The sequence below is a fragment of the Schistocerca gregaria genome, chromosome 9 (assembly GCF_023897955.1).
Source record: "Schistocerca gregaria isolate iqSchGreg1 chromosome 9, iqSchGreg1.2, whole genome shotgun sequence".
NCBI lineage: Eukaryota > Metazoa > Arthropoda > Insecta > Orthoptera > Acrididae > Schistocerca > Schistocerca gregaria.
The window spans coordinates 220,073,289-220,085,935 of NC_064928.1; the positions used below are offsets into that span (position 1 = coordinate 220,073,289).

The 12,647-nt window shown below is 42.2% G+C and overlaps 1 protein-coding gene across 6 annotated transcripts in view; it reads left to right on the forward strand.

Annotated features, from left to right (window-relative positions):
- Positions 1-12,647, forward strand: part of LOC126292008 (kelch domain-containing protein 2-like) — a 180,428-nt gene that overhangs the window by 98,788 nt on the left and 68,993 nt on the right. For all 6 annotated transcript variants that reach the window (XM_049985796.1, XM_049985795.1, XM_049985793.1 and 3 more), the window contains 2 exons: positions 9,387-9,686; positions 10,971-11,089. In XM_049985796.1, coding sequence (XP_049841753.1) covers positions 9,387-9,686; positions 10,971-11,089 — 419 coding nt within the window. The remainder of the gene's footprint in view (positions 1-9,386; positions 9,687-10,970; positions 11,090-12,647) is intronic.

Consider the following 12,647-nt stretch of genomic DNA (forward strand, 5'->3'; position numbering starts at 1 on the left):
TTTTGGTGGCTCATCAGAGTGTGCCATGGGGCCTACCAAGGTGGCCTGTATGAGCAGGCCTGTGAACTGTATGGACACACAGTCTCTGAAATCGTGCACATTGTGAGTGAAGGTATAACACTACTCCATTCTAGGGGGTGGGAAAACCACATACATACATAAAACACTAGGTACAGAAAAAACACATGGTACATAAAAAAAGAACTGATACCAAAAAACAGCACTGGTACTGAAAAAAAGAACTGGCGCTGTGGAAAAAAAGTACTAAGATTATTAGTCACGAAATACTCCAGTGACATCACTGACATCCATTTCGTCACCCGACAGTGACTGCTGCAGCATGTGGTGGGCAGGTACCTGCGAGTAGGGGCAAAAGTGATTAGTGGGAGATTTGGCACACCATATCATGTCATGTGAGAGGCCATAGGGCAGGAACAGGGTGACATCTCGATAGAAACATCCTCATTGTGGTCAGCGGTCAGCACCAGAAGCGACAGCAAGGATTTCGGAGATGACGGCTGCACTGGACCCAGCAACAGAGGCAGTTGTGGCATCAGGTGCTGTGGGGGCTGCACCGGCAAGAGCAGTTTAGGAGTGTGAGTGGAGGCACAGATCCGAGACAACAATCCACCAAACAGCAACCCCCACTGCAGTGCAAACTGGACCATCTGCAACACAGGAACAGGTGTCGGTGGGGGCAGCCACAGCTGGTCATAGTGATGGGACATCTGCCCATTAGGAGTGCCGATGATCCACAGGTGCCGGCCCCGATGCTGCTCTATGACGGCAGAAAGCCAGTTTGGCCTGCGGCCAAAACCGCAAGACCTGAGGGGTGCGCCTGGCTGGAACACTCGTGGAACTAGCGATGTAGGCAGATGCCATGTCGGATGCAGCTGGTGAAGGAGGAACCGTAGTTGGCATCCATGTAGCGGCTCTGCTGGGCTCTTGTCCCCCATTGGAGTGAAACAGTGCGAACTCAAAAATGTTCTAAAGCAGCTTCAGGGAACCTGCTGGATACGTACTTCGGTGTCTGAATTTTAAACGTCCGACCCATGTGGTAGCTTCATCATTAGATTGAGGATGAAATGGGGGAGCTGTGAGATGGCAAACACCCCTAGCCTGACAAAAAAAATGCAAATTCTCAAGAAACAAATTGGGGGCCGTTATTGGTAATCACAGTATATGGAAGTCGCTCAATTGCAAAACGCACCATGTAAGGAAACTTGGATTAGTTATCCACTACAATGAGCCAATACTGATTTAGGAAGGGCCCGGCAAAATCGACACGTAAATGTTCCCATGGGTGCTGCGGCATTGGCCAGGTGGAAAAAAAATGCCCGCAGGGTTGCCTGTTGCTGAACACTCTGCTCGGTCAATACACATGCTGGCGGGCCAAAGCTTTGGTGAGAGAACTCCCCAGTAACCGACATGCAGAAGCCACAGTACATTACAACATACAGAAGCGGTAATCACAACCTAGGAGTGCTGGAGAGAGAAAGAATTACACAAGGGATCCAATGTGTGGCCTGTGGGTTTTCCTGATCACCCATGCTGCACAAAAGAGGACATGACTAAATTTATGATTCATGGCGATGGCTGATGTTACTGTAGCACTAGTGATGATTAGAAAACCATCGACCATGTTCTGGTTCTCAGTATCTAGATAGAAACAAAGCAACTCATCCGATCAAACTCTGGGTTTGACCCAATCGGAAGGAAAGATAAGGCGTGGACGTGGGCATGTTGTCCTGTCAGCCAGTAATGGAGCTGATAATGATAACAGGAGAGGAAGAGAGCTCGCCGCTGCAAATTATGCACTGCCGTGTCTGGTACGGAAGCTGAAGCATTAAAAAAGAGCAACCAACAGTTTGTGATCTGTGATTAAATGGAACCTAGAACCATACAAGAAGACATTAAATTTCTTTTCGGTGAACACAATCACTAAAGCCTCCTTTTCAATCTGAGAATACTGGTGCTGAGTGGGAGTTAGTCTTAGAAGTTCAGACCCATCTTTGTATTTGTAGGCCAACACTGCATCGAGACTGTGCTGAAAGGCATCTGTACCCAATATGAGGTGCTGATCTGGCTGAAAAGTGGCCAGACATGGGACAGATTGAAGCTCGGTCACAAGCTGGGGATCAGAAAAAAGGCACATTTTTAAAAAAAGCAAGCGCAGGGGGAGAGAAACTGTGGATGCGTCCGATAAAAACTTACGATAGTACGCAACTTATGTAGAAACGCACGCAATTCCTTAAAGGAGGTTGGCCATGGCAAAGCTGCAGTTGTGTCATCATAGTGACACAGTGGCTTGACCCCTGTGTGAGAAACCTCAAAACCTAAGTACTCAGTTTATGGCTGAAAAAAATTGAGATTTGACAAGATTGCATTTGAGACCTGCAAACTGCAACACAGAAAACAATGATCGGAAATTGCTAAGGCGGTCTTCAGTGGATGTACCCAAAATAACGATATCATTGAGGTAATTGATGCAGATGGGCACAGATGTTCCAAAAAACTTCCAAAAAATAGCCGGCATGTTGGCAACATCAAAAGGCTAGTGTTGATATCAGTATAGGCCAAAAGTGTATTGACAATGAGAAGGTGCCAGTAGACTCACCCAAGGGGAGCTGGAAGTACACTTCCGACAAATCAATCTCTGAAAAGTAGTGGCTGATAATTTTGTGAGCAACTTATCAGAGTGGGGCAGAGGGTATATCCATCAGGATTTTGCTTTATCGTGATACTGAAGTCACTGCAGAGGCAAAGATTACGTGTCAATTCTTAATGATAACCAGTGACATAGCCCATTCACTTGAAGAAAAAAGCCAAATGACAATGAGCAATGTCAAACCATCTAATTCAGCTGTGACAAAATTGTGCAACACGGCAGGCAACTACTAGGCCTGAAAAGAAAAACAAGTGTGTTCAGACTCTGTCATGATAATGTGGGCCCTGAAAACTGGTAGCACAGCCAAGTCCAATGGAAACAGTAAGAAAAATCAGAGCATATGGACTCTAGTTTCTGGTACGGAACTTGATCTGACATTAAATTTACGTCATTGGCAATGGAGAAACCGAAAGCATTAAAGGCATCTAACCCGAATAGGTCTGCGTTATAGGAATGATCCACAAACCAGGAAGGTGTGAGAGTGAACAACAAATTTGTGATCCACAAACCAGGAAGGTGTGAGAGTGAACAACAAATTTGTAAGATACGGGAGGGGAGAACTGACCTAAGATCGGAATTTACTGTTTATTGTAGCTAACCGACTTCCATGAAACCTATGTGAAGGGAGGGGAGCCCAAGTTTGTGTATATTTGTGCGTCTACTAAAGTCACTGAAGCTCCTGTGTCGTATTTTTAGAAATTTATAAACTCACACAAGTCAATGAACAATTGATTCAGGGAGACAGTCATTGTAGAGATACAGTTTATGCCCATTGGTCCATGGAGCTCTAAATGTGGAAAAATGTACATTAATGTGGATGAGTAGGAAGAACAAACGTGTAATATTCGGATACAGTATTGTTAGTGTCCTGCTCGACACAGTTAAGTTGGTTAAATATCAGGGTGTAACATAGCAAAATGATGTGAAATGCAATGAGTGTGTGAGAACTGTGGTAGGGAAGGCAAATGGTCGACTTCTGTTTATTGGGAGAATTTTAGGAAAGAATGGTTCACCTGTAAAGGAGACCACATATAGGACCCTGGTGCAGCCTATTCTCGAGTACTGCCCCGTGTTTGGGATCTGTACCAGGTCAGATTGAAGGAAGACATCAAAGTAATTCAGAGGTGGGCTCTTAGATTTGTTAGCAGTAGGTTTGAATGACACACAAGTGCCGTGGAGATGCCCAGGGAACTCGAATGGGAGCCCCCAGAGGCAAGGTGATGTTCTTTTCGAGAAACATTGTCGAGAAAATTTAGAGAACCGGCATTTGAAGCTGGCTTCCACACAATTCTACTGCTGCCAAAATACATTGCACATAAGGACCACGAAGATAAAATACGAGAAATTACGGTTCGTATGGAAGCATACGGACAGTCGTTTTTCCCTCGCTCTGTTTGCGATTGGAACAGGAAAGGAAATGGCTAGTACTGGTATGAAGCACCCTCTGCCACACACCGTACTGTGCCTTGCGTGGTATCTGTGCAGATGCAGAGGTACTACTGGCCTGCCACATTTGAAGAGGAGTTACACACCAGTACAATGTGCCTTCCTTTTGACACTTGTTGCAAACAGCCCAACACTTAGGCAGTGAAGCACACTTGTATTGGATGAAGCAGTATGGGTAAAATGGAAGGGGGCACACAGCCGCTGCTGTGACACAGCCTGTTGCTGCCGTGGCCATAACTGACGCTGCCCCGTGCAATGTTGCGTTGGAAGTTCCATTGCTGCAATGGCTTCCCTGTTATCCTGAACACTTGCAGTGTGCCAAACAGGGGTTGACAGAGCAGCTTCCAACCCCCCCCCCCCCCCCCCCCCCCTCCCGCTCCCCCCCTTCCACACACACACACACACACACACACACACACACACACACACACGCACGCACACAAGTCTGATTGCCTGCAGCTTGTAACACTTCAAAGGACTGTGCTATATTGAGCACATCCCTAAACGTCAGATTAACACATTGGAGTGCTTTTTTGCAGACTTCCCTATCTGCGGCCAGATGAATAACAACACCATGCTCGATGTGATCAGCATAGCATTTGTGATGGGTACTAGTGACAAACTTTACAACAACATCTCAACACGTTATGACATGTGTTCTGTCACAATAATAGGTTGAGATAAGCTGGTTGGTTCTTGCAAAGGTGCAAGTTGACACAACAGCTGATCATGTGCAGCAAAAGCCAGGAACGAAAGAAAGAAATAAAGAAAGCCCTACACAAGTTTGCATCGCCCACTGGAAAAACCTGGAAATGTTGACGTAACTATGTATCGTAGCAGTCTCAATCTTCAGCCGATTCACTGTATGCCATAAAGGGCAACGATTGTGCCGATGGAAAAGCAACCTGCTGCGAACACGCAGATACCACTCGACTGAGAGCGGTGGCGAGATCCGGCTGTCGTTCGGCAAAAGCTTGCTGGTGGGCAGTGATGCGTTGGAGCATTTCTTCAGTGGAGATTTTTGTCAGTTGATTTAGCATTGACACTTAACACACAGGGAAAACAAATCCTCACTTGTCACTAAGTTTGTTAAAGCGAGAACAAACACGATTTACAAAATATAGTACCTTATAGAGCAATACATAAATACAGGTACTGAATACATTGACTAGAAATGGTGAGACAGGGTACAGAACAGGCCGAGCACTTGCTTGCGATCACTGAAATAATACTGTTTCTTTGGCGTCTCACCATAGTGCACCAGGGGGCTGACCCGGGCGGCCTCTGCAAGCGGGTCTGTGAACTGTATGGGTGCGCGATTTGTGAAATTCCACGTGTCAGAAGTAAAGGTGTTGTTGTTGTTGTTGTTGTTGTTGTTGTTGTTGTGGGGGTAGTCTTCAGTCCAGAGACTGGTGTGATGCAGCTCTACATGCTACTCTATCCTGTGTAACCTTCTTCATCTCCCAGTACCTACTGCAACCTGCATCCTTCTGAATCTGCTTAGTGTATTCATCTCTTGGTCTCCCTCTATGATTTTTACCCTCCACGCTGCCCTCCAATGCTAAATTTGTGATCTCTTCATAGCTCAAAACATGTCCTACCAACTAATCCCTTCTTCTATTCAAGTTGTGCCACAAATTTCCCTTCCCCCCCAATTCTATTCGATACCTCCTCATCAGTTATGCAATCTACCCATCTAATCTTCAGCATTCTTCTATAACACCACATTTCGAAAGCTTCTATTCTCTTATTGTCTAAACTATTTATCATCCAAGTTTCACTTCCATACATGGCTTCATTCCATACAAATACTTTCAGAAACGACTTCCTGACCCTTAAATCTATACTCGATGTTAACAAATTTCTCCTCTTCAGAAACGCTTTCCTTGTTATTGCCAGTCTACATTTTATATCCCCTCTACTTCGACCATCATCAGTTATTTTGCTCCCCAAGTAGCAAACCTCATCTACTACTTTAAGTGTCTCATTTCCTAATCTAATTCCCTGAGTATCGCCCGATTTAATTCAACTACTTTCCTTTATCCTCATTTTGCTTTTGTTGATGTTCATCTTATATCCACCTTTCAAGACACAGTTCATTCCATTGAACTGCTCCTCCATGTCCTTTGCTGTCTCGTACACAATTACAATGTCCTCAGCAAACTGCAAGGTTTTTATTTCTTCTCCATGGATTTTAATTCCTACTCCGAAGTTTTCTTTTGTTTCCTTTACTGCTTGCTCAACATACAGATTGAATAACACTGGGGATAGGCTACAACCCTGTCTCACTTCCTTCCCAACCACTGATTCCCTTTCATGCCCCTCGCCTCTTAGAACTGCTATGTGGTTTCTGCACAAATTGTAAATAGCCTTTCGATCCCTGTATTTTACCCCTGCCACCTTCAGAATTTGAAAGAGAGTATTCCAGTCAACATTGTCAAAAGCTTTCTCTAAGTCTACAAATGCTAGAAACATAGGTTTGCCTTTCCTGAATCTTTCTTCTAAGATAAGTCGTAGGGTCAGTATTGCCTCACATGTTCCAACATTTCTATGGAATCCAAACTGATCTTCCCCGAGGTCAGCTTCTACCAGTTTTTCCACTCGTTTGTAAAGAATTTGTGTTAGTATTTTGCAGCCATGACTTGTTAAACTGATAGTTCTTTAATTTTGACATCTGCCAACATGTGCTTTCTTTGGGATTGGAATTATTATATTCTTCTTGAAGTCTGAAGGTATTTCACCTGTCTCATACATATTGCTCTCCAGACAGTAGAGCTTTGTAAGGGCTGGCTCTCCCAAGGCTATCAGTTGTTCTAATGAAATGTTGTCTACTCCCGGGGCCTTGTTTCGACTCAGGTCTTTTAGTGTTCTGTCAAACTCTTCACGCAGTATCGTATCGTCCATTTCATCTGCATCTACATCCTCTTCCATTTCCATAATATTGTCGTCAAGTACAAGGGCGAAGTAATGGTATGTCTAAGATAAAATGAAATTATAAGACAAACAATACTGTAAAGCTGTCCAACTCCTCTGTACAAAAGATTCTCCAAAGTGTCTGCAGAAGCTTAGTGTTCATGTACACAAATTGAAAACAGGTATACACAAAGTGCTCATTGCCTTTATATGATTACAGAACCATTGTTGATTTAAGTGGGCAACTACAATAGCTGTGGAATATTTGGTAACAGCAACAGTAACTAAGATAGTTTTTTTCCCCCAATCATTTTGTTTTGGAAATTTTATTTTAATCCATTGCTACAGTCTAATTATTCTAATCTATTGTTACATTCCGTTGCTACAGAACATAGATCAAATTTTCAGGGGCACAACACATTTTTAATTGATCATTTATATAGAGCAGCTTGTATACTAGTAAATTTCTCATTTCATTGCTTCTGAAAATCCATATTCTTGCTGGTGGTCACTGAGCACATCAATGTTATATTGGAGCACAAAAAATAATTTGCTACTCTTTGCTGGTGGGACATTACAGAAGTTGCAGCACACTGGTCTGACTACTCTGTGCCACAGCCTCACATAGAGTGCAACTAGTAGTGGAACTGCTCACAAACATGGGGATCTGATGTAATTGACAAAAGTGAAACACTGCACCCATGTTTTCTCTGTTGCAATACCTACAATGTTACAGAACATCAATGCTCACCATGCTTAGCCAGAACAGGAGCTCAAACCCATGAGTCAATCAGTATGAAATGAATAATAGTAAGGTGATTGTTTCACTAAAGAACTGCAGAATTATCTGTCAGCATTCACCACAATTTCTTCACTGAACTCTGAATGTTTTTCTGCCACAAATTTCTTTAGGTATGAGGATAGGTGGAAGTCAGGGATGCCAAAGAAGGTGAATTGGGTGGATGTTCTAGTAAATCTTTGACTTCTCTTCTGACAAAGCACTTTTACTGAATGTACATTTTTTTCTCCTCCCCCCCCCCCCCCCCCCCCCAACCAATGCCTGTTTTCATGTTTTTTCTCATCCATTCAGTCTGGAGGACTTGCTTTGGAATAGTGGACACATCACACTCACAGTAGCAAGTAAGACCACATAATCATTTTTTAAATAATCCAAACATCACTAAGTATTTTGTTTTTGCATTTGAATTTAGTTATTAGTCAACAAGCAGAGTACCAGCCTAGTATATAGCTATAAGCTGTTGGTGAACAGTAGAATCTAGTTTATCCAACCTAATGTAACGGAAAGTCTAACCAGGTAACAAAAAAGCCCGATTGGCCAAAGTTCTATAAATTCTCTTCCGGCCCTCAGTTGTAGCATTCAGACACCCCTTTTTTATACCAAACCCAGTTTTATTAACATTTTTCTCGCTTCTTAATACATGCTATTTATAAGTTTTTATTATGTACAAACTGCACCCTTCAACAATTATTACACAAAAGATAACATGCTCTGCATTGTAAAGTACGGATGTATGATTACGTACATGTGAAAAGCAGACATAACAAAAATGATGCAGCACTGCCTCAGTTGTCTTGAACCCTTCTGATTGTGGGATGAGATTTCTGCTGTCATCTAAGTTGGCCTCCTCCGCTTGGGTTACCCCCTTGTCAATCTTTGCACCATTTCCATAATATCGTTGTAAGTTAGTTCATTAACTTCATCATTTGCCATCCATTTGTGACATTGTCTCTGTTGACATCCTCAAACCTGGTATATTTTTGAGCAACGAAAAAATACTGTCATTTCCATCTTTTACTCTGGTATCACACACGGATTCAGAGTTATAACGCCCACCTTACTTTCCTTGGAAGAAAGACAACATAGTTCTCATGAAAGACTGTTGGGTAAATGTAGGTAGTGCATGTTTGATGGAGACTGCAATCGTTCTTTTACCACCACTATATACCTCCTGTGGCGGCTCATGAGAATTAAGTAAGAGAGATTAAAGGATTTACATAGGCACGTAGATAATTATTTTTGCCCTCACTCAATATGCAAACAAAATTGGACAAAACTGTCTAATTTTGATACAAAGTACCCTCCACTGAGCACTGTACAGCGGTTTGCAGAATATGTAAGTAGATGTAGATTCTTGTGCCGAGCAGAAAAATTTTCTCTCTGCTTTTCTACAGGGGAAGGTAAGTGTGTTAATGTGGTAAACGAAACGAGTAGTTAAAGAAAAGCCAGCTGTGTCATTTGAAATTTTCCTTGATTTTATGGAAGAGTTTTTGTCGATACATCTCTATCCACGTGATTACTGTGCATAATTTCATACGAGTTGCTATGTTGCTATTGCAGGCTGTACTTTTTCGGCGGCTTCGGCCCCCCACCCAGCTACGACCCGCCCTTCAAGCACGTCATAGATCCGTCGACGAGTTCACTCTACGAGCGAGGGTGGAGCAACCAACTGGTCTGCTACTGCCCAGAGACAGATTCATGGTCGTGGCCAAAGACGCACGGCCGTTGCCCCGAACCACGTGCGGCGCATGCTGCCGATCGCACGGGATCGCGCTTGTACCTGTTTGGTGGGCGGTACAGGGGCAGACGAATGTCTGACCTCCACTGCCTTGACCTGGACACCATGACTTGGAGTGGAGAGTGAGTTGAGCTAAGTTATACAAATTTCTGATATCTTTACAAATAGTTAAGTGTACCGTATCTATAATTTTGTACATCACAGTTGATGCTTTGAAAATTTGTCAAAATATGAAATAAGAGTTGCATGACTGATAAAATGTGAGAAGTGACATGCTAGTCACAGTAAGGAACCATTTTCAGATATCTACTCTCACTGCACCCAAAATTGTTGTTGTGTTATAAGTTCTTTATTGTTGTTACCTGATAGTACTCATTCAGTGGTTATGTCAGTTCAATTTTGAGATGTGTTACGTAAATATGACTCAAAAAACCAGCCTTTGTCCATATAGCTGTGATTCTTCAGTTTCTCCCGGCATAGACTGGTAGTACACCCGTGGACTGTTTGAGTAATTATCTAGCTGTTTAATAAAATAAAATAGAAAGAAACTTCCACATGGGAAAAATATATTAAAAACAAAGATTCCAAGACTTACCAAGCGGGAAAGTGCCGGTAGATAGGCACAATAAATAAAACACACAAACACACACACAGAATTTCTAGCTTTCGCAACCGACAGTTGCTTCTTCAGGAAAGAGGGAAGGAGAGGGAAAGACGAAAGGATGTGGGTTTTAAGGGAGAGGGTAAGGAGTCATTCCAATCCCAGGAGCGGAGAGACTTCCCTTAGGGGGAAAAAAAGGACATGTGCGGATGGATATGTGTGTGTGTGCGAGTGTGCACCTGTCCTTTTTTCCCCCTAAGGGAAGTCTCTGCGCTCCCGGGATTGGAATGACTCCTTACCCTCTCCCTTAAAACCCACATCCTTTCGTCTTTCCCTCTCCTTCCCTCTTTCCTGAAGAAACAACCTTCGGTTGCGAAAGCTAGAAATTCTGTGTGTGTGTTTGTGTGTTTTATTTATTGTGCCTATCTACTGGCACTTTCCTGCTTGGTAAGCCTTGGAATCTTTGTTTTTAATATGTCTAGCTGTTTACACAGAATAGTCACATATTATTAATATAAATGTTGTCATAGATTGTTTCATAATTAAAAGGGAAATGTCTTTAGTCAAAAGTGCTGTAAAGAAAGAAAGCATGGTTATAACTTGAAAGTTAGAATATCTTGTGGTAAAGATGTGATAAATTGCAGACAGGCTCAATTAAAAGATTTGTCTGTCTGCAATGTAACGTGTCATCTTTGTAGTAAATAGCACTCCATCTTTTCCGTGTATTTTTGATGTTCCAGCCTGGAGTTTCCATCGTTGAAAAGGTAGAGTGCAAGAAGTATAATGTAACTTCTTTCTATTACAGTCTGAACAATAGCCTCCAGTGCGCAAAACCTTGTGGCCGATCATGGCACAGTCTAACATTCATCTCTCCACAAAGGGCTATCTTGTACGGGGGTCTGAACCAAATGAACACTATTCTGAGTGAGTATTAGAATTCCCATGGGACATAAAGTAGTTAAGAAATTGATTACTGTGGTAAAGTTAGTGGCTAGTTTACAGTACTTAATGTATTATTTTATTTCAGCTGCAGCTATTTTTGCAAGGGCCACTTGTGATTATTGATGTAGGAATCACCCATTTCCCTAAAATTCTTTTGCAAGAGACACAATATAGGCAATTCATGGCATTTCCACCTTGTCACTCGTCCATTTCAACAGTGTAGATTATGACAGGAGTACGGTTGGATCTCAGTTTCAGAACGAGCACAATATTTTGTCAGTCAACCACAATGCCATGAGGTGGGTTGATGAGCTGACTGCCAGTAAGCGAGCATGAGCTTTTATCTACATGCCCCCCCTCCATCATTTGCTTTCAGTGGCAGCTCTGTACATGTTCTGTCACACCGAGGAACTTACTGCATATTTCCAAATTATTTGCTGCAATCACCACTTCTTTCATAAATGAAGATTTACTCGAAATTATCATCCCGTATGACATGAATAAATGGAATATGTGACATATGCAAGCTTTCAAAGTTATTTGCCCCTAAAGTTGATAGTTCCTATTATGTCAAAAGTAACTGAATGTAAATGTTGTAATTACTGTGATATATCCTTTTTTTCCAGTTTTTGATCAGTGAAAACAAACTTGAAACCTACTTTCTTGTTCATTTTTTCTTGTTGTTGAATGTAGGGTATTTTTGACTGCACTTCAGCTTAAACCACAGAAAACTTTCATAAGAATGTAAATTATAATTTTCTGTATAATTGTTTGTGTACTTGGCAGGACAACAATGCTTCAGTCATCATCAGCTACTTACTCTCCTTCCTGAGTCTGGTAACATGATTGATTGCTTATTAAAGAGCAAGAACAGAAGTCTGTAATTTTCTCTCTTCTCTGCAATTTGTGCTGGTTTGAAATTCCTTACATTAAAACTGTATATTGGATCAGGATTTCAAGTGTCGTTTTCTGACATGAAACTAGTCTGTTCATTGTTGCAAACCGCACAATATATTGAAACTTGAGACCTATTCCAAGTCGATAGGTGAAACACCGTGTAGAGAGAAATATTATAACTACGAGTAATGTCAGTTCAGTAGCAATAGCCAGAAATGTCTTGGACACCAAAATGCAATCTGACAGAGTTCCAAATCAAAGTTCGGTTGCAGGAGGTTAGGTAATAGGTGTATTGGAGAGTAAGTGTAATTCTGATTTCAATAACAAAATACAAACTACTCTATCTGCATGCCATCTTGGGTATTTATTTCTGGTAGAAGGCTGATGACCATTACCGTTCGATACGCAAACAGTCGGCTTTCAACTGCCAAAGGTGGAACTGTGAGCTGTAGAAATAATGATGCTGCCACTCTCAGAGTGTCTCTTGTATTTCCAGAGTGACAGGATGTTAGAAGCTCTCAAGCCTGGAGCTTGTTTTTAGTGGGCAATGCTTTATCTGAATTACTTGTTCAGGCATGACTCACAGTCTTATTCTATCAAGAAGTTTGTAAACAGCGTCCACTTCAGTTCAGTGTAAAAGATT